This window comes from Marmota flaviventris, chromosome 1 (genome assembly GCF_047511675.1).
Source record: "Marmota flaviventris isolate mMarFla1 chromosome 1, mMarFla1.hap1, whole genome shotgun sequence".
Classification (NCBI taxonomy): domain Eukaryota; kingdom Metazoa; phylum Chordata; class Mammalia; order Rodentia; family Sciuridae; genus Marmota; species Marmota flaviventris.
Window position 1 is genome coordinate 217,630,266 of NC_092498.1, and position 27,776 is coordinate 217,658,041.

The 27,776-nt window shown below is 66.2% G+C and overlaps 1 protein-coding gene across 2 annotated transcripts in view; it reads right to left on the bottom strand.

Annotated features, from left to right (window-relative positions):
- The window catches only part of Kdm4b (lysine demethylase 4B), a 115,384-nt gene that overhangs the window by 5,876 nt on the left and 81,732 nt on the right, over positions 1 to 27,776 (bottom strand). Inside the window, exons 10-20 of one of the 2 annotated variants that reach the window (XM_027952586.2) lie at positions 21,272 to 21,468; positions 15,885 to 15,986; positions 15,419 to 15,621; positions 9,337 to 9,746; positions 9,022 to 9,142; positions 6,806 to 6,984; positions 5,502 to 5,724; positions 4,151 to 4,227; positions 3,925 to 3,980; positions 3,546 to 3,654; positions 34 to 219 (exon numbers count right to left, since the gene is read on the bottom strand). In XM_027952586.2, coding sequence (XP_027808387.2) covers positions 34 to 219; positions 3,546 to 3,654; positions 3,925 to 3,980; positions 4,151 to 4,227; positions 5,502 to 5,724; positions 6,806 to 6,984; positions 9,022 to 9,142; positions 9,337 to 9,746; positions 15,419 to 15,621; positions 15,885 to 15,986; positions 21,272 to 21,468 — 1,863 coding nt within the window. The remainder of the gene's footprint in view (positions 1 to 33; positions 220 to 3,545; positions 3,655 to 3,924; positions 3,981 to 4,150; positions 4,228 to 5,501; positions 5,725 to 6,805; positions 6,985 to 9,021; positions 9,143 to 9,336; positions 9,747 to 15,418; positions 15,622 to 15,884; positions 15,987 to 21,271; positions 21,469 to 27,776) is intronic. The other variant, XM_027952587.2, reaches the window with a different exon arrangement.

The window sequence follows — 27,776 nt, forward strand, 5'->3', positions numbered from 1 at the left end:
GGTGGGCAGGGACAGGACAGGCAGGGCCCTTACAGCGTGTCCCCCAGACTTGTGCTTGAGGCAGGTGATGGACACCACGTAGGGCCAGTCGTCCGGCTCCATGAGGACCCCAGCGGCGTGGGCACAGGTCACGTGGAAGGACGTGGAGCAATGCTCGTAGGAGCACTGGATGCAGGCCCCCGACACCTTCTTCATCCTCTTCCGGCAGTACACACATTTCTGAGGGTCACGGGTAGAAAATGAGGCTCTAGCTAGAATCTTCTGCTTCCCACGGGGGAATGACCCTGAGGCCCAGGTTAGAAGATGGAACCCTCCCCCAGCACAGCCACCCTCACCCAAGTTTGGTGGTGACATCCTGGGGAGGCCCTGCCCCGTTGGGGAGGGCTTCTTCAGCTGCCCAGTCAGAGCCCTCCAGGGCACCCCGCCTCGGCCTGCAGCCCCGTGAGCTGCAGGAGGCACAGGAGTGTGACCGCCCCTCTCCACCAGGCTGTGCAGAAGGCACTGCCCACAGGCAGGAGCCCACCGCAGCGCTCCTCAGCCAAGAGGAGGAGCTGCGTCACGGGTGAGCTCGGGGACCCTGGAGAACATGCAAGAAGCGAGGAAGGCACCACACAGGCCACCCATGGAGAGTCCAGGACAGGCGAGTCCAGGACAGGAGGTGGATTTGAGGTTGCCATGGGCTATGGGAGGGGGTGGGGGTGACAGGGCTTCCCTTAGGGACGATGGAATGCTCTGGACCTAGTAGTGATGGACGCGCAATCTAAAGATACTACACTGAACGCCAGTGGATCGTCACTTTAAGTGAACCAGGGCGGGGTCCGGCTCAGGGTAGAGTCCCCAGCACCAAGTCTAGAAAAGAGAACTGAGCCTCAGTCCCTAACAGAAGCCTGCAGGGCAGCCTCCTTTGTAATAAAGGACCCTTGTAGGGTCACTACTGCAGGCATCTGGCCTGTCCTTGCCCTGAAGAAGCATCGGAGGCCAAGCCCTGGGTTTCTGCCTCACCCAGGCCGGGCCACCCCATGCTGTCACCCTGAGCGTTTAATAAGAAGGCCTTTATGGCTCTATAAACCACGTCCAAAGGCCAGATGAGCCCCGAGGCAAAGGGCCCGCAGCAGTGCCCATCGATTGCGGATCATGGCGATGAGCTCTCATTATGAAGCTGCCGATACCTGCCGCCCTGCCAGTAGGGCCAGCCCAGCACAGGCCTGGCCCTAACCCTGCACAGGCCTGGCCCTAACCCTGCACAGGCCTGGCCCTAACCCTGTGGTGCGGGGCCTCCTGGAGGAGCCAAGGCAGAGCCGGAGCAGGGCACAGCCTCCACCCCAGAGGACCCACCCTGATGTCTACAGAGATCCATGACTACCCAGGCTGCCCCCCAAGGTCCTAGGGCGTCTAGCTGTGACACCCTGCTTTGGCAAATGTGCAGCCGGCCCTTCCCTCCCACCAGAAGCCTGGTCTGACACGGCTGGGCAAAGCTGGCCGTGGAGAGCAGGGGAGCTGGCTCCCCCACTTGCCCCACACCAGCGGCCCCAGAGCCAACTCCTCCTCGAGACTCTGGTTCCTCCAGGAAGCTTCCGGGTCCATCCCGGCCTGGCGAGGCAGATGAGCTCACGCTTCGATAACCCAGGCCCCGGACGGACGCCCAGAGTGGGCAGCAGGAGCGGGTAGAGGACCACGGTGCGGGCTCTGAGGTGTGCCGCCGGAGGCCTGCAGGGGGCGCTGGGCAGCAGGCGCTCACGGCCTTCCCTGCGAGGCCCCGAAGCAGCACACGCAGCCACGCAGCCCCGTGGGAGAGGGTTTTTAATTCATCGTTACAAGTGCTCGCGATGAAGAGGCTGCCTGCTGGAAATGTCAGATGATCCATAAAGTGCCCGCGAGGGAGGGTTTGTCACTGCACTGCGCCCGCGCCACCGCTCCACCTGAATAATGAAGCTTCTACCCGCGTCTGTGCCCGACTCAGCGCCGCTGAAGAGGAGCCACCTGCAGCCACAGGCCTCCCCATCGCCCGTCGGTGCCCAGCAGGGCTGGCAGCCACAGACTTCTAAACATGCCCCTGCTGTCACCTATTCAGCCTGCCCAGGTGGCCCTGCACCTGTGGGGCTCTGGGCATGTGGTCCTGGCCCTGGGGCCTGTGGGCTCCTGATGCCGGCTGCTCAGGGAGCCCAGGATCTGTGGTAAGGGTCAGTCCTGTTCCCCCAGGACTCTAGCAGGCCCACTGCCCGCCATACCACTCAGCAGCCTGGGGCGTCAACATCTAGAACTGTCCCAGGCACAACCAACAGCCAGGTCGCTGTCCATGTCCCTGGCAGAGGGGTAGCCCCTGGACAGCTGTGCACAGGCTGGGGGAGCTGCGTGTGCCCTCCGTCCCTGTGGCGTGAGGCTGCGGCAGCCCAAGTGCGGGCAGTGCCGAGACGGCTCCTCAGGCACTGTGGCCGCGCTCCCAGGTCAGGGCACAGGAGCACGCGGTGGGGAAGCAGGGAGGAGCAGGGGGGGGGTGCCAGACGCCCCTCAGGGCGGAGACTGGCGGTGGGTGGTCACCCGCTCCAGGCCCGGATTCCTTATCTGCAGACAGAGGCAGGGATGCCCCAGCCACTGCTGCCACGGGAGCCAGGCGCAGGACCCTGAGGCTGAACAGGGCTCCAGGGGCTGCAGAGAGGGCGCCCCGGAGCAGCTGGCGGCGGGGGGCAGGAGGGGATGGTCCTGCTATGCGCTGCCCCTGCTGTGGGAAGGGTGCAGGCCCAGGGAGGCCCAGCAATCTGCCCAGGTCCTGACCCTGCCCACCGCCTGCTCCTCCCTGCTTCCCCTGGGGTGACTGGTGTCAGCATGGGCAGGAGGACACGGCCAGCCCGCGGAGAGCAGAGGCCCCGACAGCCATTTCTCCAATAGATACCTGCAGAGAAAGGGGACCGGGGAGGACAGGACCCCTCCCCACCAGGGAGGCGCCAAGCAGAGCTGAGGCCCAGCCTGCAGAGCAGGCACCAGCACTGAGGGGGACACGCTCCTGGGGACGGGGTCCAGACTGTGTGGACGTCCCGCAGCCACCGAAGGCAACCCTAGAAAGGCGTCTCAGCATCACGCAGCCAACTGCCAGATGGGGACCCTGGGCGCCAGCAACAACGGCACGGACGGAAGCCGGTCCGTCCCCACGCAGGACGCTCGGCCACGAGAGGAAATGACCAGCAGGCTCAGACCCACCTCGGCCACACCCGACCTGAGGGCAGCAGCAGGTCCCAGGACACAGGCCGCCCGGCTCCTCTGTGGCGAGGGCCCTAACCTGGGCGACCCCAGAGCAGGGGAGCACTGGGGGCAGGTGGGGAGGCCCGCGGATGTCACAGCGGTGGTGACAGCGCAGAAAGCACAGGAGCAGCAAGGCCAGGGGGCTGGGGGCTGGGGCTCTCTGCACAGGGGCCTGAGTGGGCCTTGTGGGGGCAGGGGCTGGGCTGGGCCTGTCACCAGGCCCTAGCCTGCTGGCTCTTGCACTGGGCAGTGTCCGTGGACCCAGGTGGCCCTGAGGGCTGGTGGGCAGGGCTGGGCGGGGCACCTACCAGCTTCCACCGCTGCTCGGGAATGCCACCCACGTCAACAGGCTGGCGCTCAGCCACATTCAAGAACCGCACCTCAGGGACGGCGATGGCACAGATGATGTGGATCCACCTGGGAGATAGGGTCAGGGGTCACCGGGCCGCACCTGATGGTCGGGGACTGTCACAGGGGTTGCTGGGCCGGACTGGGCAGGGGCCAACAGTGAGTGGGGGGGGGCAGGGAGACAGGCTCCACCCTAGAAGTGGCGGTCAGCTTGGTTGGGAATAAGGGACCTTGAAGGGGCACTGTTCACCCTCTCCTGGAGTCACCCTATCCAGCACAGGGAGCTGGGAGGTGACGGCTGGCGCTTGGCGCTGGGGACAGGAGGCTGGGGGCACCCACCTGCTGTCGGTGGTGGTCTGCAGTGCTCCCCCCCGGAGGTTACACAGGCAGCACTCCTGTGGGCAGACAGCGAGGCCACGTGAGGCCACCTCCCACCCTGTCCTTATCCACCCAGAGGCCACCAAAGGGACAGGCAGGAGGTTGTCGGGTTCCCCGCTCAGCACAGAGGGAGGAGACAAGCCACAGGCCCCAAGGCCAACCCCTGGAGAGGGTGGGGTGCAGTTACCGCAGTCCAGGCATGCGCTGTGCACCGGGAGCACGTCCAGCCGTCCTTGACCAGCTCAGGGCGGACGCCATAGCAACCTGGAAGACAGCAGAGGCGGCTGAGACCAGGGAGATGACCTGTCACCAGGGCTGCACGTGGGGCCAGGGTCTCAGAGCCAGGGGTGGCACTCAGGCAATCGCTCTGACCCCCCTCAGCCCCAGCCCAGGCCACTGCACATGAGTGGGCGGCTGCAGAGCTGGTGGGGATGTGACGTGCGGCCCCGCCCTGGCTGCCCTCACGAGGAGGGTCCCCTCCATTCTGGGGGAAGCAGCCCCCGCCTACCAGAGTCAAGACCCGCGATGGCACGGCCCGGCCTCAGGCGGGACTTATGCCAGCACAGTGGGAGGCGGACACGACCCACTTTGCAATGTGGCCCTGGGTTTGGAAAAGGGAGAGGATGGCAGGGGGGTGGGGGGGGCTGAGTCAGGCCCAGAGCAAGGGGAGGCACTGCCTGCCTCGGGGCTCTGTGTAGCGATGGGGAGGGGGCTCTCTGCCGGTGGCGACCACCCATCTGGCTGTGGCGGGCTTGGCCACATCAGGCCTGAAACCCTGCAGCAGGCTCCCCAGAAGCCACCTGCCTAGAAGTGTCTCAGAGCCAGCCCCCCACAGAGCTCGCAGCCCAGCAGGAGACACCATGGACACTGGGACGAGTCACAGCAGACCTACCCAGCAAGAACAGGAACTGAAGGTGCTCAAAGCTCTGCCATCTCAGAGCCACCGCTGCCCCTGCCCCGAGGAAGGGGACGTACCCATCTTACTGCTGTGCCTGGGCACGCCTCTGAGCAGGGCAGGTGGCACAGTGCAGACAGGTCACCCCCGCTGTGTGGGAATCACCTCCCAACAGGGGTCACCGGTGCCTGATGGCACCTCATTGCGGAGGATCACAGGAACTGGCCAGAGGCCTGTGGCCAGATGAAGTGCAAGGACCCTGCCCCCAAGGCCACCCAGCAGGGAGAGACTGGAAGGAACAGGGGCCCCTGGCTAGTCTCTCTCGCAGACGTGAGACCAGGCCAGGGCCAGCAGACACCTGGGCCATACCTCTCCTCCTGGGCACTGTGGGCCATGGGGTCACCCCTCCCTGGCTGGCCTGGTGAGATGGGGCCCTTCTGGTCCCAGGTCTGCTGGTCACTCCCCCTTAGCCAGCAGCTGGCCAGCATACGGGCGGCCCTGCCCCACACCAGACAGCGGGCCCCCAGCACCCCCGGCCCGAGACGGGAAGGGCAGGTAAGCTGGAAACCGCAGGACCTGCAGCAGGGGAGGCCTGCCCTGCCACAGACCCCCCCCACCCGCTGCCACCTGGCGGGGCACTCACTGGCATGGACCTGCAGGCAGCACTTGGCACAGGCGATCAGCGGGCTGGTCCCCTCGTCGTCCACACAGGAGCTGGCGGGCAGAGGCTCAGTGTTCCCCCCACTGGAGGTGAAGCACATCTCTGGGATCAGAGGCCGAGTCTTCTGGCCGCTTTTGGAAGGTGGCGAGGCGGAGGGGCCCTCCCCAACAGAGGCTGGCGGGGCCTCCTTCTCCATCTGCAGGGACTACAGGAAGGGGTGGCCTTCAGTGGGGGAGCAGAGACCTTGCTCAGGACACCGGCACCCGAGTCCTGCACCCCAGTTCCCAGGCTGACCTGCTGTCGCAGGCCAGGCGTGGCCACCCCCACCTCCACCCACCCCGCCTCTCACCAGGCCCTGCTGAGGGTCCTGGAGGGTCCCAAACACGGCTGCAGCCTGTCTGGCCTGCTCAGCACCACGCTGGCCAGAGCAGCCCCAGGGTGGTGGCCTGCGGAGGGGGACGTGACTAGATTGCTCCTGCTGCTCAGTTCAGCAAGGGGATTCCTGGCACTTTGACTCCCAGCAGCCTCTGGCCACAGAGAACATGGGGAGAGAACATGTTTGGAGACTTCTAGAAATGACAACTTGTGTGTCTCAACGGCCAGAGTGCAGGTGTCAGCAGCTCAGGGGGCAGGACCTGGTCACAGGCCACCTTGGAGGGACACGTGCCCCTGGCCTGCTGCCCCTCCAGGCCCCATGCCTAAGCACAGCCCTAGGCTCAGACCCTCCCAGGGCAGCGTGGCAAGGCCTGGGAGAGGGGAGCACCATCCCATGTCGGGGGTGGGCAGACCCAGGGGGCAGAGCAAAGGGGATCAGCAGGCGAGGCAGGCACGGTGCACACCTGCCGTCCCAGCTGCTCAGGAGGCCGAGGCAGAAGGCCCCCAAGTCTGAGGCCAGCCTGTGACTCGGGGAGACCCTTGGCAGGGGCTGGGAGGAGTGGGCCTAAGGCATGAGGCACCGGGGAAATGGCACTGGGCCAGGGCTCCTCGAGGTGGTGGCCCCCTGCCAGACAGGCTCCAGCCCTCCTCTGGGCTCTGGCTGCCACACATACCACCCTCAGCCCCTGCCAACGCCTGCCTGCTGGTCCCTGCACACCTCCGTGCCCCTTCCACCCGCTGCCCCTTGGGTGGGGGAAGGGGCTAGTGCCCTCTCTGGGGAGACAGGGAGGCCTGCGGCCAGCTAATCCCACTGGCTCTTGGGATGAACTGCCGTGGACTTGGGATCCTCCTAGGCCAGTCATGGCAGTGGTAGGGGAGAGGCTGGCCCTGGGCCCCGGCATGCGGCTCACCTGGCTGTAGGGGTAGAAGAGGGTGCAGATGGCGCAGTAGGGCTCAGTCAGGGCGGCTGCGGCATTGAACTTGCGCTCAGCCTGGAAGCTGGCTGCCTTGTTCTTCCACTGCAGGGACAGCAGGGACCTCAAGGCCTCGGGGTCACTCATGTCCTCCTCCCCGGAGAAAGGCAGGGATTCTAGCACACAGCAGGCGAGTAGGGGGCAGACCTGAGTGCCCGACGCTGACCAGGGACCCACCTGCTCTCACACCACCTCAGGGAGGGTGGCCCGCCCCATGTAACGGGACACTTCTGCAGGCCCAGCTGCCCCGGCAGGGGTGCCAGGCCCATCACTTGCCACCACTGACCTGGCACTTCCTGGCCTATGTCCCGTAACAAGGTGGGGACACGTTTGACTTGTTCCTCAGAGTTTCCCCAGTGCTCAAGGCCCAGGGTCCTCAAGAATGGTGACCTCCCCCAGCCAAGGACCCACAAAGACTCGGTGCCCTTCCCTGCACCTGCCACCTAGGCCCTCCCAGGCCTGTCTGGTGGGAGACGGTGCCTGGGAGAGGCTGGGCCTCCTGCCATCGCTCCAGCCCCCACCCATTTCTCTGCACTCTGCAGGCTCATGTCCGCAGAGAGGCAGGCTGGGACTGTGACTCAGGTGAAGGCAGGTCACGGGCATCTCAGACTCCAGGGGACGTGCCTGCTCAAGAGGCTGCAGTCCCCTTGCCCCACAGCCTGCTGCCTGTCCTCAGCTGGAGCACGTGGTCCCGTGACCATCTGGTTGCCCACGGTCTTTCCTGATTCTCCCGTGGTCATGGAGTGCTGTCCCCAAGAAGCAGGGTGCTCCTTCGAGTCCCAGCCTGCAGCCCAGTGGGCCTCCTGGAGTTCCGGCTGGGTCGGCTGTGTGCCAGTCGGAGCTTACCCAGGGGGGACGCCATCCCAGGCCCCTGACACATATGCCCAGCACCCCTGGGGCAGGGCCAAGGACCTCAGGCTGAGACTGCTCTCCTGGCCCCAGGCAGTGGTCCCGCCAGCATGGGGCAGGGAAGGCCCGAAGGGGCCTAAGGAGCCAGGGTGAGAGGAAGCGGCAGGCTCCTGTCACCAAACCCTCAGGATCTAGCCCCTCCTGAGCTTCAGATCAGACCAGGTGAGAGAAGTCCACTCGCAATTTTGACTCCACATGCATCTTAGCCAAAGCCTGAGGGGAGGCAGGACACTGGCTCAGTCCCTGGGTGGTGACGGGCTGCGGCAGCCTGTGGCCGGCCCGATGAAGGCTGGCCAGGAGGTCTCCCTCTGCTGGCTCCCTTCTGTCACTCGAGGACAGACCTCTACCCTGGCTGTTTCTATGGATGGACAGGGTGGAAGCAGGGAGATGAGAAGGGGACGTCCACTGGCCACAGCTGAGAGCTCCCGCTGCCCAGGCGCTCCGCGACCACATCCAGAACCTCATCTGCGAGGAGGGCCAGGGCACTGTCCGCCACCCACACTGCACCATGCGCAGCATCTCAACAGATCCTGAGGCCGCGGGAGGCTGGGGTGGGAGGCTGCGCTGGGGGCCGGGCAGGGCTGAGTGCTCAGGGCGTGGGCGCTGTGGACGCAGCCTGGGCCTGGGGCAGGAGCTGCTGGAAAAGCAGCATCAGCACAGCTGAAGGGTGCCACCAGGGCCGGAGGCAGCGAGGCCACAGCAGTCACCGCAGCCTGCCACCTGGCACAGCCACTGAGCGCCTGGCACCAGGCCATGTGATTCACAGGCAGCACCCCCTCATCTTCCTGATGGGACCCCTCAGGGACCAGGAGTCCCCTTGCACAAGTGACGACACTGAGCGGCGGGGAGCAGCAGGGTTGGAGCCCAGGTCTGGGCCTGCCCTGCACTAGCCATGGATGCTTCTGCCCCGGGTCCAGCAAGGCCAGCACCCAGAGTGGGAAGCAGGGACCTGTGCGCGGGCCTGGGACAGTCTAGGAGCCACGGGTGGAGCACTGGGGCTGTGGGCTCCCCTGGGGCCCGCGGGTGGCAGTGTGCCGGGGAGGCCAGGCGCCAGACAGCCTGGTCACGGCGGGTGATGGTGTGGGCAGAGAAGGCCAGGCAGGGGCGCTGCTTCCAAGGTGACCTGCCAGTGAGGGGGTGACCAGGGAGGAGTGCAGCTCCGGGGTGCAGATGGCCTGGGGCCCTGGCTGCACTGGGGGGCTCCAGCCCAGGGTGAGGGCCACCTGGGAGGGGCCCCGGCTCACCCTCGTCACTTGAGGCCTCCTGCTTGACCACAGACAGCGGGGACCGGGTGGGTGGTCTGCCCAGGGGGTGGCGCCGGCTCTTCTTGATCTCCATCTTTAATTTGGGAAAGGAAGCTGGTACCTGAAGCAGAACACACCGTCCCCATGAGGCATGGCTCCCTGGCTCCGGAGCAGGCTGCAGCTGGGCGCCAGCAAGGGACGATGGGTGTGACTCTCTTCTAGATCCCTGCCCGCCACCTGCCAGGTGCCCGTGGAAGAGCCTCAGGTGCCGAGCAGCATGAGCAGGCCCAGCGAGGACCACGCCCCGACACCTACCTGCACCGCCCCGGTGTGGCCCCTGGTGTCCTCCTCGGGGCCCGTCAGCTCCATGGGGGCAGCCTGCTGGCCAGGCCCAAGGTCCTTGTCAGGCCCGGCCGTGCTGGCCCGGGGCACCACGTAGAGCATGGGGATGATGGGCCGCGGCCGGGCCTCGTGCTCCTCGCTGGGCGCCTCAGGGAGCACCACGTTGAGGGGTGCGGGCGGCGTGCTCTCCTCAGAGACTGCAGAGTCTGGGAGCAACACCGGGGGCTCCAGTGAGGGCGGCAGCCGCAGGGCGTCCTCGGCGGGGAGCGGGGCTGCGGCGGGTGGCGGCAGCTGGGGCGGCAGCTGGGGCGAGAGGGGGCCGTGGCTCTTCTTCTTCCGGTCGCTCTTGGCCTTGCCTGGCCGAAGCTTGCCCCGCCCGTCCTCTGTGGGGAGAGGAGAGCGCTCGCACCCGGCCGGGGGCACCAGGCCCAGGGCCCCGCCTGCTCTGCCTGGGGCTCTCCAGGAACACCCTGGCCAGAGCAGGGGCTGCTGGGGTGCAAGGTCCCCTCTGGCCCCGTGGGCAGAGCCAAGTCAGCAGGGGTCACTGCTGGGATTGGAAAGCGGGTCTTAGCTCCTCATTAGAAACTGGCCTCAAAGCAGCTCGGACCCTGAAGTCCTGGAGGCCAGGCTGGCGACCTCCAAGTGCTTCTGGATGAGGGCCCAGCATGGGTGGGGGTGGGGGGCAAGACGCACCCCTGCGGCCTGGGGACTAAGTAATGCTGGAGCAGGGCAGAGCGACAGGTGGCCAGGGGTCTGGGACAGCCCTGCCTGGAAGCCCCCGGGCACGGGGGAGCCTGCTGCAGGGGGTGGGAGGGGTCAGGGGAGGTGGTCTTCAGTGGCATTTTAACTGGTGCCAGGACAAGCAGGCAGTGAGACGGGGGTGTGGGTAGCAGAGTTGAGACCCTCAAAGATGGCCACACCCTGATCCTCAGAACCCCTACGCATGTCACCGTGACACAAGGGACTCTGTATATGGGACGAAGTGAAGGGCCCTGAGCTGAGGTCACACAGGGTCCTCCTGAGAGGAGGCAGCAGGGCCAGAGGCAGAGGGCCTCAGGACGCGGCGCCATTGGCCCTGGAGCTGGAGGAGGGGGACAAGGATACTCCCTGGGGTCTCAGGAGCTGAAGGAGGCTGTGGACTCTTCCCGGGGCCTCCAGAGGCCAGCCTGCTGCCCTGGGTCTGGCCCTGACCTCCAAAACTGAGAGATGCCATATTTGCACTGCTCTGGGCCCCTGTGCTGGACATTCACCACTGCGACCACAGGGTGCTCTCGCAGGTGACGCCCCAGGGCTCTGGCTTAGGTGTGGTGGTGGGCAGCCCAGACCCTGCCCTCCAGGAGACCAGCCTACAACCCTCCATGCTGCCACCCAGGGCTTGCCGGCCCCACGTGGAGAATGGGGACACAAGGTCCCACCTGCCCCCACACCAGCCTCCGCGGCAGGGCACAGGGACAGCCCTGAAGCCCCGCTGGCCATCCTGCTTTACCGGCCTCTGGGGCAGCACAGGACTTGGCCTGAGGGGTTTGCAGGGCAGGGCATGACCTTAGGACACAGGGGATTCCAGAATGTAGCCCGAGCACCTGGCCCTCAGGGACTCAGCACCCAAAGGAGGAAGTGGGGGAAGGAGCAGAGCCCCTCTCAGGCCACCGCACACCCCTGCGGGACTTTGGCTTAGTGCCTCTGGCCTCCAGGAGGGACCAGGCAGCAGGGACACACGGGACCCTGGCCAGCACCACACCTGGCCAAGGGGCTGAAGGATCCAGAGGGCCCCTCCCCAGGACAGAGAGGCCTCTGAGGGTGGACGGGCAGAGGCCCCGTCGACCTTTCTGGGAGGAGCAAGGGCATGGCCAGGAGGCCCCCTCCATGGGTCTCAGCCTTTTTGGTTTGGGCTTCCAAGAGCGTCCAGGGCCCAGGTCCCCAGGCCCAGGCAGGCCCAACACAGTGCTGCAGAGGGCAGAAGCCACGGCCTTTCCCAGGAAATGAGCTCTGTGCCTACCCCGAGCCAGCTGCGCGCCCGAGGCCGGCAGACCTGCGCAGGCCCTCCCGGCGGCGGCCTCGCCCACCCTGCGCAGTGGCCAGTCTGGCCTGGCACTCCCCAGCGTGGGGCCACCCTCAAACACGCTCCACAGTGGGGAGGCAGGGTGTGGCCGGGGTCTCCTGGGCAGCCTCGCTCTGCCGGCCAGAGGTGAGGTCACCTGAGGTGGGCAGCCGGGGCAGCCAGAGAGCCGAGCAGGTGCAGCCGAGTCGCTGCTGTCCAGCAAGGCAGGGCCCTGGCAGTAGGTGTGGCAGAGGCCTCCCCCGGCCTCCACCGGTCCCCGCAGGCAGCTTCTCTTCCAGGACCTAGGGCAGTGGGAGTGGGCAGGGACACAGGCAGCCAGCCAAGGGCCTGTACCTGCAGGCTCTGCCCCTGCCCACCTCAGGAGTGACAGGCTCCGACATCCTCGCGTCTGGGCTCCAAACCGGGGCTCAGAGCAAACACCCCGAGGAGATCCTGAGCAGTGGGGCTGGGGGTGCTCCACAGGACCCTGCGCTCCCCCCATGGCACGTGGTGCCGCCTGCAGGAGGGCCGCGTCCTGTGGGAGCCCCCACCTCCCCAAGCTTCCCCTCAGGAAGGGGGCTCTGGGGGGCACAGGGCTGAGGTCCAGGCGGGCGCCAGCCCTGGGTAGGGAGTTGGCACAGCTCCTGGCATGAGTGCCAACAGCCCTGCCCCGCGCCCACCGGCCCTGCCCATCCCAAGCTCACTCCTCTCAGTAGCCCCCGCAGCCACAGCACTGCCACCACCTCAGGGAGCCCTCAGGCCTGAAGTCCCACGGTCCCCGACAGGGGCAGAGCAGCCGGGCCAGGTGCCCACAGGCTCTGGCCATGCAGCTGGACTGCAATGCGCGTCCACCCCAGCCAGGGGCTCCCTCCCATCTGGACTGCAGCGTGCTTGGAGTGGGGACACTGGTGAGGAGGCCTGGGTGTCCCTGGGCAAGGGCTGCTGCAATGTGGCCTGAACAGCTGGACTCAAGCAGATTTGTGACCGAGACTCTACTTGTGAAGGGACGCATTCCCCTGGTGACAGCAGGGGGCACCGAGGTACACCGGCCAGCAAAGGCCCTTGTCCAGCCTGAGGCCAGCCAGGCCCCAGTCTGTGGAGAGGGGTGGACCAGCGCCTTCCCGACTCCCAAGTGCCCACCGAGGGCCCAGCTCAGGAAACCCGCCAGCTGCCACCACCTCACGTCACCCCACATCCCACACCCACTGGGTCCCCACAGGCTGGAACATCCTCCCAGATGGGGGGACGGGGCGGGTGGGCCTGGGCCTGCCCCCTGCTCTCCTCCACCGACTGTCCTTCCCTCAGCGGACCCCTCGCCTGAGGCCAGGCTCATGAGGGGCTCCACCACAAGCTGGCCCACGCCCAGCAGGGTCCCTGCAGCCCGTGGCCAGCCACGCAGGGAGCAGCACATGCCCGCTGCAGCCACCTCCTCCCTGTCCCTTGCCAGAGCCCCAAGTCCCCGCTCAACCTCATGCTCACCCCGCGGGGCCTGCCTGCAGAAGCAGTTGGAGTCGAGGTGAGACCGGCCCTGCGGGAGCCCACCCCGCAGCTCACGACGGGCCCCTGACCCCGATGGAGTGTGCGACGCGCAGGGCCCAGGGGTGGCCTTGGGGAATGGCCGGGCCCTCGCTTCCCCACAGGCACCAGGCCCAGCAGCCTCCGTCCGCCACAACCCTGGGCTGAGAGCGTGCGCTGGGGCTGCTGCAGAGGCCGGGGCGGGCCAGGGAGGGCGCCCGGGAGGACGCGGTGTGGGCGGGGCTGGGCAAGGAAGCCTCTGCCCACGCAGGAAGCTGGACATCCAGCCTGCAGACCCGCGACCTCCTTCCGCCCAGCCCCCGGCCGGGGCACTTCGGCACAGCGCGGGATCAGCCCTCAAGGCGGGGGGTCTGCTGGGGGAAGACTCAGGTCACCCCGGGTGTGGTGGTGGCACCTTCCAAACCGGAGACCAGTGGACCCAGACTCCAGGTCCCCCAGGCCATGAGAGTCGCCACACACGAGGGTCACCACAGGGCATGGAAAGCTGTCCCTCCTTTCTCAGCCTTGTCCCTTCCCGGCCAGGGGCCTCCTCTGCTGCTGCGTCCAGGGTCCTCCAGCTGTGACGGTCCTCAGTGCTCCCAAGTGGTGGCTGCTCCCCCGGTTGGCAGTGGTGGCCGCAGGCCCTGCATCTCCACCAAAGCAAGCTGCCGGCCTCTCCCCTCTGGGCCGTGGGTGTGGCCAGCAGGCCTGTCAGCCTCGGCCTCCCTTCCCGGCCTGGGCCTTGTCACAAGCCTCCGCGGGACTCCTCTCTCAGCTTCAGGTCTTGCTCGTGGAGTGATTGACGCTGTCGATCTTTGTTCCGCTGACGGCCTGACCGTGTCCATCTGCTTAGACGTGGTGCTGAGGACGGAGCCCGGGCCTCGGCGGGCCAGGGAGCTCTGCCGCCCAGCCCCAGCCCAGCCCAGCCCCAGCCCAGCCCAGCCCCAGTGCAGTCGATCTTGATCTTCTTGGTTTGTGCTTTTTAACAAAAAATTAGCCTAAAATCCCGAAGATTCATCTTCCACCTCCGGTCTGTCTTCCCAACACAAGGCTGAGCCAGTGGCAGACGATGGCACTTCATGAGGCCACATCCTGACCTGGAACTGACGGTCACTTCACGTGGTTGAACGGGCCCTCAGACAGGATCAGTGAAGAGCTCTGAACTGGGGTCACCCAGGGTCACTAAGAGTCCTCATGGGAGGAGGCAGGAGGGCCAGAGCCAGAGGGCCTGGAAGACGCTGCGCTGAGGGCTCTGGAGCTGAGGAGGGGGACGCAGACTATCCCTGGGGCCTCAGGAGGGCCAGGCTGTTGCACCTGGGTCTCACCCATGGAGGTCCGTGTCAGACGGGGACCCTGGGACTGTGAGAGGGTCAACAAGCATGGTTTTAGGCCCCAGGCTTGCGATCGTTGGGCACAGTGGCCACAGGGAGCTTGACCTGGCCACAGGATGGGCAGTGGGAGGGACGAGCCTCCTGCTCACCTTCCAGGAGCCCCTGCTCCAGAGACCCCACTCCTGGACCCTCGATTCGTGTGCCCTTCTCAGGTCCTGCGAGGCCAGCCGACAGCCAGTCCCCGTTTTCTGGAGGGCTGCGGCCTCTGCTGCTCTGCTCTTGGCCTCACCCACCAGTGTCTACCCCACAGGCCCGCAGGCAGGACGTGGCCGCTGCAGGCAGGACGTGGCCGCTGCAGGCAGGACGTGGCCGCTGCAGGCCTGGAGGGCCTGGCTGGGGCCGCAGAGGCCCAGCTGCCTGGGGAGCGGCTGGCACATCAGGCGTCCTCCTGGGCAGCCGCTCTGCCCGACTGTCCAGCACTCCACTCTGCCAGTCGCCTTCTCCACGAAGGCCTTCACGACTGGTGGACATACTCCAGGCTGCTGCTTTCGGCTGTTACAAGTGGCCTCTCTCTAAGCCCTTTGCGTGGCTCATGGCCGAGACTTGCCCCCGGGCTGCTGGGCTGTAGTCCCATGGCTTCCTCGCTCAGGTGGAGTCCCCCTGGGGACCCTCTGCTGTGGCCACACTTGTCCTTTCCCTTGCTGGCCTTGCCTCGGGCGGCTGACCCTCCTGTCCCGCTGCCCCAGGGAGCAATGCTGGGACCACTCTGCCCATGCAGCCCTCTGCCCTGGGACCTGCTGACAAGCAGCCCCGCCGGGACCTGTGCACAGGAAGGCTCAGGGAGGGAGGGCTGCCCTCCCTTCCTTCCCAGGGGCACGCGCCACGTGCACACGCGCCAACACAGGCGTGAGCTGGGAGCAGGAACCCAGCGACGGGGCAGGAGGGCGACGCCGCACATTAGAAGGGGCCTTTAAAATGCTCGTGGATGAAGATTTCACAGCCCACGTGTCCCCTGGGGAGAAGGGCATTTTCATAAAATGTGCCCAGTAAGACTCTGCGGGCCGGGCCCCTGGGATCAGGCGCCTGGCAGAGGAAGTGCCAGCTCCTTCCAGGACACAGGGAGCGGGGCTGGGTGGCCTGCCCCAATGCCAGGGTGACGGGCTACACTAACCTTCGGTGCCCTCGGCATCCTGCAGAAGGCCCTGGGGCGGCTGCAGCTCTTCCTCCTCCTCCTCCGGGTCGGCCTCCTGTGCGGCCTCCTCCTTCACACAGCCTCCAGCCTCCTCCAGAAGGGCTGCCGCGGTGGCTCCCTCCTCTGGAGACTTGGGGTCTTCAGCCTTGGGCTTCTTGGGCTGAGTCCGCTTCCGATGCGACCTGGAGAAGGAGGCGCGTCAGGCAGGAGGGGCGGACACGGGCAGAAGGCCGCCCACCCACCTGGGCGGCGGGAGGCAGGGAGGCCTGGCCTGCTGGGCTGAGGAGGGAGGGCGGCCGGCAGCTGGAGGTGGGATGCTGCCCAACACCCGGAGGACGATGGAATGGGTGGAGCGAGCGCGTGGGGCGGGAGACACAGGGTGCAGACTCATGGAGACAGCGGCCGCGTGAGACGCGGGGACGGCCGGGGACAGGGGTGCACTTACGCCGGCCCCGGCTTCCTGGTCTGCTCTTTCCTCCTCTCTAGACTCGGCCTCCTCTCCTCCTCAGTCTTTCTCCAGGGTCTGTTTTCCTTCACACTAATTTGTCTAGAAGGTAAATTTCAGGGCGTTTTTCTCTAGCGCTTCTGCGGGGCTCCCCAGGACGCTCTGCTGGGCGCCTCACCTTGAGCATGCCCCCCACTCTCTGGGTCCCCTCTCTACAGTCCCACGGACATCCAGGGTCTCCCAGCTGGCCCATGCAAGGCTCCTTCCCAGCCAGGGCCCGGCCAGAAGGAAAGCCCAGCCCCATGCCCAGCCCTGGCACAGGGACACGCCACGGACCTGGGGCCCACGGGGGGGCCCTGGCGATGAGCTCAAGCTGAGGCCAGCAGGCTGTCCCAGGGGCAGCGGGGTCAACAGGAGGACAGGTGCAGTGGCAGGGGAGGAGGCCTGCCTGTGAGAGGCTGAGGCCTTTCCAGGCTGGGGACAGAGCTGCCTTAGACTGATGAGGGGCGTGGCTTCCCAAACTGTCCCCTCACCAGGAGCTGGGGCAGAAGCCAAGGCCTGGGGGGTCACTAATGCTCTCCAGCAGGTGGAGACACCTGCGGCCCTGTCACCCAGGGCTCCGTATGTGGCCATGTGGCTTCCCTGGGCCCCACTGGACTTCCTGGCTGCCCCTCCCCACAGTTGAGTCTCACTGGCTGAAACCCACTTGCAGCTGGACGGGGCCACGGCCATCCTAAGTCCTGTCTAAGACAGCTGGCCCCCTTGCCAGCAGTCCCCGTCCCTATGTCACTGACCCCTGCTGACTCTCCTCTTCCTAATTAGAACCACGGCACCCTGCCAGCCCCGGGCCTGTTCTTGCTTGTCCCTGAGCCCAGAGAGGCCACTCGATGTTTGCAGCATGAACCCCACGAGATGACCAGCAGCAGAAGCAGGTGAAGCATTCCAGATGGGACACAGGGAGAAGCGTCACAGGGGGCGTCACACACGTGGGGCACACAGGGGTGCCACAGGGAGCACAGGCAGGTGGGGAGGAAGCAGGGAGACCGACAGGGAGGAGCGAGGACCGGGCCTCTCCAGCAGGGCAGCACCACCTCCAGGCAGCCTGGGGCTGGGAACGCAGCTCAGGGATGGAGTCTGGGGCTTGGCACTGAGGCGCCAGCTGCCACCGAAGCGGGCTGGTCCTGGGGTCCGACTGCGTCCCGCCGCAGGGCTGGGCTTCAGGTGCGGTCCCCTGCGACCCAGGCAGCACTCACAGGTGGCCTCCTACCTCCTCACCCGCCCTGGGCTCCTTGCACCAGCCTCCAGGGCAGTCCCTGTCCCCACCCTGGAGGTCCCTCCCCTCCATGGAGGACCCAGGGCCCCTTAGGCCCTCGAGCCACAGGCGGCCTCCCAGAGCTGCGGCCCAGGACGGCCCTGGGCAGCTCCCCTGCTGGCCCCACACCCAGGGAACACCAACTGCCCACTGCAGCAGGCGCAGCCTCCACCTGGGAGCGACACCAGGGAGCAGCCGGGTGCCCGGCAATGGCCCTGGCACCTGTGGCCCCTCTGCTGCTCTCTCCCACCTCTCCTCCGGTGGCCGTTCCTCCTCAGGACCCCTCACCTTCCCGGACAGGGCGCAGACGTTAGGCCCCGTGGGCCTCCTAAGACCCTACCACGCTGGTCCAGGGGCTGGGGACCCCTTCTCTGAGTGCCAAGTGTCCCCGGCACCCCAGGGGCAACAGGTGGCCCCAGGGCACTGGCTCTCCTGCCCCAGGTGCGTGGGTCCACTGACCCCACAGAGCCCCCTGAGGGGAGGGACGGGCCATGCTCCTCCCAGGTCTGACTGGTCTGCGGCCAGTGGCGTCTCTGGGAGGGGGTCCTCCTCTGATGTGGAGGCCCTGTCTTTGCGGGCTGCTCCATGACGGCGCAGCGTCACCCCTTGCCCCTGCCAGCAGCCCCCAAGGTGGCGATGTGAAGTGGGGCTGGGCCCTTCTTGCCCTTCCTGAACCCCCAGCAGGGCGGTGCCCGGGCGGGCCTGCGTCCAGCTCCCTTTCCACCTGCTCCAGGCAGAGGAGGGCTCTGCGTCTTGCTGCACCCGCTTCCCCGTCCCCGTCCCCGTCCTGACCCTGGCGGGCCCAGGCTTCCCCAGGCATGCTGGAGGCGGCTGGTGGCCCTCCTGAGCCAGGGCCTGCACCGCGCTCGGGGCTGAGCGGGTTCTGAAGACTGACGGACGGTGGGAGGGCAGCGCCCTGCCCTCTGCGGGACCCTCCGCGGGACCCTCGCCTCCTGGCCTCCTCCCTCCTGCCCAGAGCTGCCCGTCCTCCATGGGGACCAGGTGGTGCAGGCACGGGAGCCACAGGCTGCAGGGGCCCAGGGGGCGGTCCCATAGCCCCCACACTGGCCAGCCCCTCCTGCCCGCCCATGGCAGGCCGCCCGCCCCCCCTGGCACTGCCGCCACCCTCTGTCCTTGAAGTCAGACCCCACAGCAGCTCCCGCCCCTGCTCCCACTGCCCCGGCGGGCATAGCCTCCCAGGCCCAGCTGGCTGCTCCAACCAAGGCCTGGGCTCAGTCCAACTGTGGTCCCGACACTGCAAGACGGAGGCGCACCCCTTGGACCTCAGCTGGCAGGAGGAAGTGGACACCCGTGAGACGGCCTGTCACCAAGGGGGCTACGGGTCCTCTGGAGACTGGCAGGGGTGTGTCGTCTGTGGGAACGGGCTTGGCAGGGGCCTGACAGTGTGGTGGTGTCCCCAGTGGTTTGGGGACGAGGACAAGCCAGGCAGCAGGTGGCCACCCCCGGGCTCACAGTGGCTCTTCACCTTCCAGACTGAGGCGTCTGGAGGTGTCCAGGCATGGCGGGGTAGGAGCCAGGGGCTGGGACATCATGGCCACACTTGGCTGGTGGTGGAGACTGCTCCATCTGGGCTCTGGGTGGGGACACATGGTCCCCACCTTCCTTCCTGGTGGCTCACCCAGGGGCCTGCTGGAGCCGAAGGCAGGCGGGCAGCTCAGGAGGAGCTCGGTGCAGCACCAGAGCGCGAGCCTGGCCACAGGAAGCTGCGTGTGCAGTTCCATGTGTCCCATTTGTCACAGAAAAATATACAAGTAGCCCTGACGGGGGGAGGTCAACTCAGCTGACAGGATCTCTTGTGGAAGACAAACCTGTGGTAGGCGACCGGGCAGGGGCCACTGGCCTTCCCAGCACAGACCGGCTGGCTGCGGCCAGGGGGGGCCTCTCGTGGGGGGGCGCCCACACAGCGGCTCCAGCCGGGGACCCTGCTGGTGCCCAAGGGGAGGGCGAGGCGGAGGCCAAGGAGGCTGCTCCGCACCCTGCAGAGGCCAGGACGCCCCCGAGAACCACCCACCACTGGCCCCGTGTGCACAGGCCCTGCCTGAGGGACACGTCAGTCCACCGTGACGTCAGCTGAGGATGGCTGCTGGGCTGCCAGCCCAAATTCACCTGCAGAAGCTCAGGGGCCAGCAGGACACGAGGCAGGGGGGCAGAGGACGGTCACAGGGAGGGTCCCAAGGCTGAGGGCAGGTGGGCCGCGCCTGGGCTCTCAAACTGGACTCGCCAATCAGCCTCCCACAAAAGCCCTGGCTTCCGAAGCGGAGGAGGAACCGGCCTGTTGCACAGACTGAAGGCGCAGAGGAGTCACACCCCGGGGACATGACTTGTCACCAGCTCTCCCAGGTGCTGGGACGAGGGAGGAGGGGAGGAAGGCTGCTCCAGGAAGGAGCAGTTCATGCCTAGGAAGGGGCCGCGGCAGGCAGAAGGGTGCGGGTGCTGTTGCGCCTGCCGCTTCCTCTGTGGCGGGTTGGAGTTGGGGCGGCGGGCCTGGCCTCCTCTTGGCAGGCTCTTAGACAGCCTCTAATCCCATCCTGCTCCTGGAATGCGGCGCCTGTTTATTGGCAATCCGCTCTGTTGACCAATTAGCCTGAGCCACAATCAATTAACCATTATGCAAATAGCCCGTCCAGGGCGGGAGCTGCTGCCCGCTGCCTGCTGCCTGCTGCCTGCCGGGCGGGAGCCGACAGAGCCTGACAGCCTCAGTACCAAGTGGCTTTTTCTGGAGAAGGCTGAGGGCAGGAAATCAAAAGGACAGACACCAAAGGAACCCAGAAAGGATGGCCCACCTGCAGGCCAGGAGGCTGTTAGGAGGAGCCGGAGAACATTCCAGAACAGACTCAACACTCGCCACCAGAGGCCGAAACTGCCTTCGACGCAGACTCAGGTGGACAGACACAGACGGGATGTGCTGAGAACGAGGGTGGCCAGCGGGGGGCGCTCTGGCCCGCACCACTGATTCCAGATGCCGGCTCCATGGTGGGGAGGCCGAGCGGCCCCACCCTGCTCGGTGGCTGGGCCCCGGCTGGGTCAAGCCACAAGTGACCAGCAGCTGCTGATGGAGCATCCAGTGACCCTTGGGCACGGAGGCGGCCTCCAAGCCAGGTCCAAAGGCCAGAGCACTGCCCGCTTGGGTGCGGCCACCCTCAAGACGGGCTTATAGTTATAAGTGGTTCCAAAAACAGAAAACCACCACGTCCCACAGCAAGCGAGATCGCGAGGGCCAGCCACAGCAAGGTGGGCACAGGCGCAGGACGAGCCATATGCGGCCTTCACTGAAGGTCTGCCGTCCAAGTGGCCCTGGGCCACTTGGGGAGCTGAGGAGATGGGCCAGAGACTGCCGGGGGCCAGTTCCTGAACGCCTGGCCCGGGCCCTGTGCTGTCCCCAGGCTCCAGCTCACATTCGGTGGCTGCTGACTCTTCCTTGGGGCCAAAGATGAAGGGACGGACGTGTCTGTAAGCAGCTCAGAGCCCCGGAGGCCTGGATGCTGCCTGGACAGCTCGGATCCACGCGAGCCCTGGGCTGAGTCCTCATCAGACCCGCCTTGTCCCTGGCCAGGAGAGGTGCGGGGCCCACCACGCTGGGCGGGACCATGCTGTTGAGGGGAGCGGGGACCCCAGGGTTGCTGAGAGGTGGAGCTGGAGTCCCCACGGCCATCCCCGTGGACTGCGCCTCAGCAGTCACCTCCAGGACCTCACGCGGGAGAAGCACCTTCACCCACAGCGCGCGGTCTCAGAGACGGGGGCGGGGGGGGGGGGGACTCTGACCCCTGGGCACTGGGAATGCTGCCCAGGACCTGCCACCAGCTCTCGACCCAACCAGGGTCCTAAGTGCCCTCACGCCACAGGCTAAGGCAGGAAGAGTCGGGGACACAGCGTGGGCGCTCCAGGGGAGACGAGTGGCCCGAGCAGCGCCCCCCAGGAGCTGGGCAGGTGGCGGAACCTGCTCCACTCCGAGGCAGGAGAAGGTAGGACGGACCGAGCCGTAGCCGGTGGGAAGTGGTCTGGAGCACTCCCTGTCCCCACCAGTGACGGGGTGACGGGCAGCCCCTGGACCCACCTGCGGAGGAGCTTGGCCTTCAGCGAGGCGCGGGAGGCGCTCCAGGAGCTGAGCTCGGGGCTGCTCAGGGCCGTGGGCCGCGTGTGGTCCAGCACCGGCAGGTCCTTGCCCTGCTTCCAGAGCTCATAGCGCTCGGGCTGCAGGATGCGCACGAACACGTCCATGGAGATCTTCACCATGTCCTTGCGGCAGGTGCACTGTGGGGAGACAGACGCCTGAGGCACGGGCAGCACCCGCCTCGCCCGGCCCGGCAGAGGCCCAGGGCCGTCCTGCACCCGGCCCTGTCAGTGGAAGGTGGCAGCTTCTTCCCCGGGGAGAAGCGTGACCACCCCCTTCTCAGGCTGCAGGAACCGCGGCTGTCGGCAACCGCCCGAGGGGCTGAGCACAGGCCCAGGCTGGCGGAGGCGTCAGAGCTGCGCAGCGGAGGAGCTGAGGCCACCAGCCGAGGCCAGCTCTGCCCCTCGGTTCCAAACAGAAATCTCCCTCCTTCAGCTGCGCCCCAGGCAGAGACCAGGGAGCATTCTCCAAGCCGGAGGGAGAGGGTGGCAGTGGGCAGCCCCAACGAGCAGGAGTGGTGAGGGCCAAGCACAGGGTGCGTTCCCAGGGGGCGGCCACCTCCCCTGGGCCTCACCAAGGGTCACCGTCACCGGGGAGCCGCTGCTCACGGGGCTTGAGGGAGGGGCTGCCAGAGAGGGAGCTGGGGCGCGGGGGCCTTCACTACGGTCGGCGATGCCCGCCACACGCAGGGCAGGCACAGAGGGCTGCCGCTGGACTCCGGCAAGCTCCGCCCAGGACAGGGTGAGCTCAGGCCACATGAGGACAGAGAGCAGAGCTGCGCCTCCCCACCCACTGTCCTCAGGGCGTGGCCTCCACAGCAGCAGGGATCAGGCCACACTCAGCCTGGGGCACTTGGGGCCAGAGAAGCCAGGCCCCAGTGACCGTGGAGGCCACTGCAGCTGCTTCCTGGCTCTCGGCAAAGTCCTGGCCAGGACCACGAGCAGCAGAACAGGGAGGCAGCCAGGGCCCTGGTCCCCAGTTACTGACCAGGAGACGGTGGGGGCCAACTGTGGGAGGGAGGGAGGGAGGGAGGCGGAGGGAGGTGACCACGCTCTAGGGCAGGGACTGGCAAGTTGTGTCCATGAGGGCCAGTTGCAGGTGGGACACTGCTGGCCTTGACCTTCAGCTCTTGACCTCTGTCTGCCACTGGAGTTCAAAAGCATCAGGACAGTGTGCACAGGCAAAGACTCGGCAAGGCTGTGTGCTAATAAAACTTTATTGATAAAGACCAGGCAGTGGGCCGCAGGGTAGGGCCGTGACCTGCTGACTCCTGCTCCAGCGCAGGCCAGGCGGCTGGAGCATCCTTGGACGTCTCCCCTGAGGCTGAGGGCTGTGTAGGTGCTCAGGGCTGGGGAGGGGGTGCTGCTGCCAGGCTGCCCCAGCTCTGGGGAGGCAGAGGCCCAGGGATCTGGGTACACAAGCAGCCCGATGTCCTCTGCCCTGCCCTGAAAGCCCACGTGGAGCCTGCAGCCTCCCTGTCAGACGACAGGCCAGTTTCCCAGGGGCAGCCTCGGCGCTCTCCTGCTTTCAAGACCCCGCGCTGTCACTACACCGTACGCGGTGGAAGGACAGGCACAGAGAGGGAGGGTGGAACCCAGCAGGAGCAGCCGTGCCCCTCCAAGGAGCCTCCCAGACCCCCTGCTTTCCCCACAGACGGAGTCCATGGCTCCAGATGGGATGCTTCTGGGGGTGCCGCCGTCTGGAACCCCCACAGCTCTGCCCACCCCCCATGGGCAGCCACAGTGCCTCAGGCTGGACCTGGCACAGGGCTTTGGGAACAGAAAGGGACCCAGCCATGCCGACAGGAGGGAGTATTTTTGGCCAAGTGATTCCCAGAAAACTCAATTCATTTCATGAAGCCCGCGGAGAGCCGGCCGCGACTTGGCTGCAGTGGCGGGCGCGCAGATGGCGCCTGGGTTTCGGATTCCTGGCTGGGCCGCGGCCTTGCCGGCGCCACCATCAGCAGCGGCTTAAGGGATTTGTATGGAGCAGCTCTGCAATTGCTTTTCCTTTAGTAATTAGAAAAAGCACCTGTGCGCCCGAGTGCGCGCCGGCACGCTCCGCCAAGCGCGTCCCGGCCTGCAGCGGCCAGCCCCTCAGCGGCCAAGGCTGGCCCAGTTTCTGGCTTGCCCTCTGCCCACGGCTGCGCCCCCTGGAGGAGCTGCTGGTGCGAGCCTATCTGCAGCAGTCTTGGGAGCTGCCTCACAGGGTGGTGGCCGCCGGGAGCACCCACACAAACGTGTCCCCGTGGGTTCTGTACCCGAGAAGGAAACAGCGGGAGGAGGCAGGGCCTGGTGGCCCCAGGGAGGGGTACAGCCTGTGGGGGCAGGCATGTGGCAGTCACTGTCCAGTGCCAAGCAGCTGAGCAACAGGGTGAGGGCCACAGACCTGGGGCCTGGCTTTGGTCTGAAGGTTCTAGAAAGCAAGGCCCTTCGGCAAGCACAAAGATGGCACCCTCCTCAGGAGGCAGGCCAGCCACACGCCAGAGCCTGCTGACGGCTGCCGCACCACCTCCTGGCTGGCCTGGGGACGCAGAGAGCCCCAAGCGAGGGTCAGGCCTTCAGGAGCAGCAGGGGTGGCCTTTAGGGCCTCAGCCTCTCCGGAATCCTCAGGGCGGCCTCGGCAGGTGCCCGGTGAGAGAAGCCCACGGGCCGGTCACACTGTTTTCATCCAGGACCCCCCAACCCGTGTTGCAGCCCCCCAAGCCTCGTCAGGCTCCCGACCCTCTGGGACGCGTGCTGCAGTCACTGAGACCGACAGTCCTGTGCAGTCCCCACCAGCATGTGGGACAGCAGTGGAGTCACCCTTGGGGAGTGTGGCCGCGTCATTAGCTTCCGGTGGGGGAAATCATACCCAGATGGGGCTGGGCAGTCTGCACGGCCCCCTGCAGGCCTGCGCACCCAGGGCCCTGCGCTTGTACCTGTGCAGTAGACACTCAGCTACCTCGGCAGGTGGCCACAGCACCCAGGGACAGCCGTGGAGTCTGGGCCAGTCCAGTGTGACCCAGTGCGACCCCAGGTAGTGACAGTTGTCCATCTAGTACAGCTGTAGATGGGACACTGCTGGCCCCACGAGGACCAAGGCACCCACTGGGGACAATAAAGCAGCAAAGTGAGACTTGGGCTGGGAGCCCAATATGCGTGACCTGGATCTCTGTCCCCAAGATGGTCCTGCTTTGGCCTTGCCTCCGCGCGTGGGCCGCTGTCCTCTGCAGGCCCTTGTCCCTGCCCCAGTAGGCTCTTGGAGGGCTCCTCGCGTGGAGAAAGGCCCGACGGCCCGCCAAGCACGCCTCCCAGAGCCCTGAGCAGCGCCACTGGCCAGAGCCGCCTGCAGCCACATGCCGAGTGGGGCCCCGACGCAGGAAGAGCGCGGCCACAAGAGCCTGACAGCAGAGGAACAGCAGCCTGCCCCTGACGCCCCAGGAGGCGGAGGGCCAGTGAGGCCATGGCCCCCCACCTGCCCCAAAGAAGCCCAGCCACAGTCCAGCCTCCACTGGCAGCCCCAGCAAGGGGCAGGGTGCAGGACAGCCAGCGCAAGGCCAGGGGGCGGTCCTGGGGCAGAGACGCCTTCCCTGCACCTGCTCTCTGCAGAGGGGCCGAGCGTGCAGCCCCAAGGCAGCAGGGTCAGGGAGGAACAAGCTCTCGAGGGGACACGCCGGTCCCTCAGAAGCCCGCCTCAAGCCTCCGACTGTCACACCAGCTGCCTCTGTGACTCGCGCCCTGCCTCTCCTGGAACAGGCCCAGGGCCAGGTCTGACCCACCCTGCAAGCAAAGCACCACAGCACCCGGCTGCCCACCTGCTCTGTCTGCTGGCCAAGCCTGTGCTGCAGCAGCAGGGCTCGCGCTCAAGCGACACCGTGAAGTCACAGGATTCGTGAGCAGGCCATTCAGAAGCAGCTGGCCAGACGCGACTTAAGGCACGGGACGCCATGGCGCAGTGGAGGGATGCAGGCTGGGGGGCCGCCACGCGCCAGCTCCAGGGCACGGCACTGGCCACAGACATGCCCACAAGAAACTCACAGCTGCACATGGGGCCCACACACCCCTGTGGCTGGAGTAGCCCCAGGTCCTGTCACCAAGGTCACCTGCCTTTCACACTGCCAGCTGCTCATGGTGGGGATGCCACCCCCAGAACCCATGGGGACACCAGGGTGTGTTGGCCACTGCCCGTCACCTGCATGGGCCCAGGCCCTCCACCCCAGATGCCCAGATGGGATGCACCCCACGATCCCTTCCCAGCAGAGGGCTGCTCCCCGCCCAGGCTCTGGGTCCCCTCTGGCCGCAGCTGCCTCAGTGGGCTTTAGTTTTACTCTTCTCCTGAAACTGGACCCACATGGACAGACAGAAGGACAAAGCAACCCACGTGCCTGCAAAGACAACCCGGGAAGGCACTGGGCAGGAGCTCACCTGTCACCTGGGCAGAGCCAGGCCAGGGCCTGAGGCGGGTGTGGGGCACCTGCTTTCCTAGGGGAGGCCCCAGGACCTGCGCGCCTGCCGGCAGGTAAGGGTGTGCCTGATACGAGGCCCAAGCTCCAGGAGACCCCGTGCTGCGTCGCATCGGGAAAGGCTCCCCAAAGGTTCTGGAACCTTCTCCCAGTGCTGAAAGCACGACTGTAAGGGCCTTTAATCTCCCAAGGTTTTGGATGACCAAAAAAAAAAAAGACGCCAGTTTCCGACAAGACTCCCTACTTGTGGCTGTAAGACCCGGAGCGCAGAGGTCTCAAACTCCACGCTCAGCTGCCACCTGTTCTGTGCAAGAAGTCTGGGCAAAGGGTCCCCCATGCCACGCAGGCCTGCCCAAAGCAGCCTGCAGTGCAACGGGGGCCTCTCCCTGCTGCCCGGCCAGCCTCCCCTGGCCAGATGGGCTCTCTGCTTCTCAGGCCACAACGGCAGGCAGGGTCAGACAGGAAGGAAGGACAGGGAGAGCGCCTTCTGCTCCCTCTCCTCCCCTGCCACCCCAGGTGACCAGCCTTGGGAACTCACCAAGGGCCCTAATGACCCGGTGTGAAAGCAGCCACGCCTCGAGACTCTGCATGGCCTCCTCACAACAGGACAGGAAGGGTCCAGGGCACAAGGAGGGGACACTTGCATGGGAGAGCCCCAGCCACCAGGGATCCCCTTGTCACTTGGGCCACACAGGCCCCAACATGGAGCCCCCTGACATCAGTGTACGTGAGCCTCGGTGGATGGACCCTTAGGAAAGACCCAGGGTCAGGAGATCACCAGGCGAGAGGGTCAGCTGCCATTTATAAGTGACAAGCAGGAGATTCACGACCACTGCACTCAGGGGCCCGGATCTAATCTAAGTGCCTCTGCTTCTCATTCCCCCTGTCACTCTGTCACTTGGTACCCAGACACCAAGCCAAAGAGCTAGGGGCGCGTGGCTGTCACCCAGCCTGGGAAGACTGACACGTCAAACAGCCCCATATCCATGTCTCGCAGGACCCACTGCCAAGTTCCCAGGGACACACAGAGCAGGGGCCAAGGCAGAGACAAGCACGCTTCTTCTTTCTGAAGCTGTGGAAACAGGAATCGGGATGGCCACGGGTTCGGGTGGGTGGCCGAGGGCCTGGGCCCTGCTCCGCGAAGGGGCCACGCTGCGCAGAGGGTCTCAGGGCAGCCTCCCTCCCGGACCAGACAGGAGCCTCTGACCACCCTCGCCCCGGCACTTGCCTTGCATGTGAAGGCACTGGGTTCCACCCTCAGCACCACATAAAAATAAAGACCTGTGTCCACCTATGAATAACAGTAAATACTTAAAAGACAAGTAAAATAAAGGAATCATGTCCATGTACAACTGAAAGCATTAAAAAAAGTGTCACATCAGGTCCCCGGGGTCTGGTCCTGCCCCTTCCAGTGGGGGGACACTGTCCCTGGTGCTCGGATGGTGGGTGCACGGCCTGCTGGCCAAGCCCTGGCTCTGTGGACTCAGGGGTGTCTGTTCCTGCGGCTTCGGGGTGAGTGGCGAGCCTGCTGAGGGACAGACAGGCGACAGACCTGAGCCTGCGTCACACAGTGGAGCTCTAATGGTTTCCAAAGACTGAAGAGAGAGTAGAATTTGCTCAAGTAAAAGAGCAAAGTGGGAGAGCAGAGCCGGGCCTCGAGGGAGGGCCCTGATGCAGCTCAGCCACTGCCAGCCCCAGCAGCCGCCGCGCAGGCGGATTCCCGCTGGCAGATGAGGCGGGAACCAGAGCGGAACATGGAGGGCGCTGCCAGAGCGGAGCGGGTGGGCGGGGAGGCCACCAACTGCTGGGACAAAAGTGTGGCTGGTGCGCCCTGCTGTGGACGGGACAGGGCGTCCCTCAGAAGCAGCTGCCCTGAGCATGTGGAAGGCACTGGGTTCGATCATGTCCACCTACAACTAGAAACATTAGAAACAGTGCCACACCAAGTCCTGGGGGTCTGGTCCTGCCCCTTCCAGCCCCCCTCCAGCTCACTCGCCGTCACCC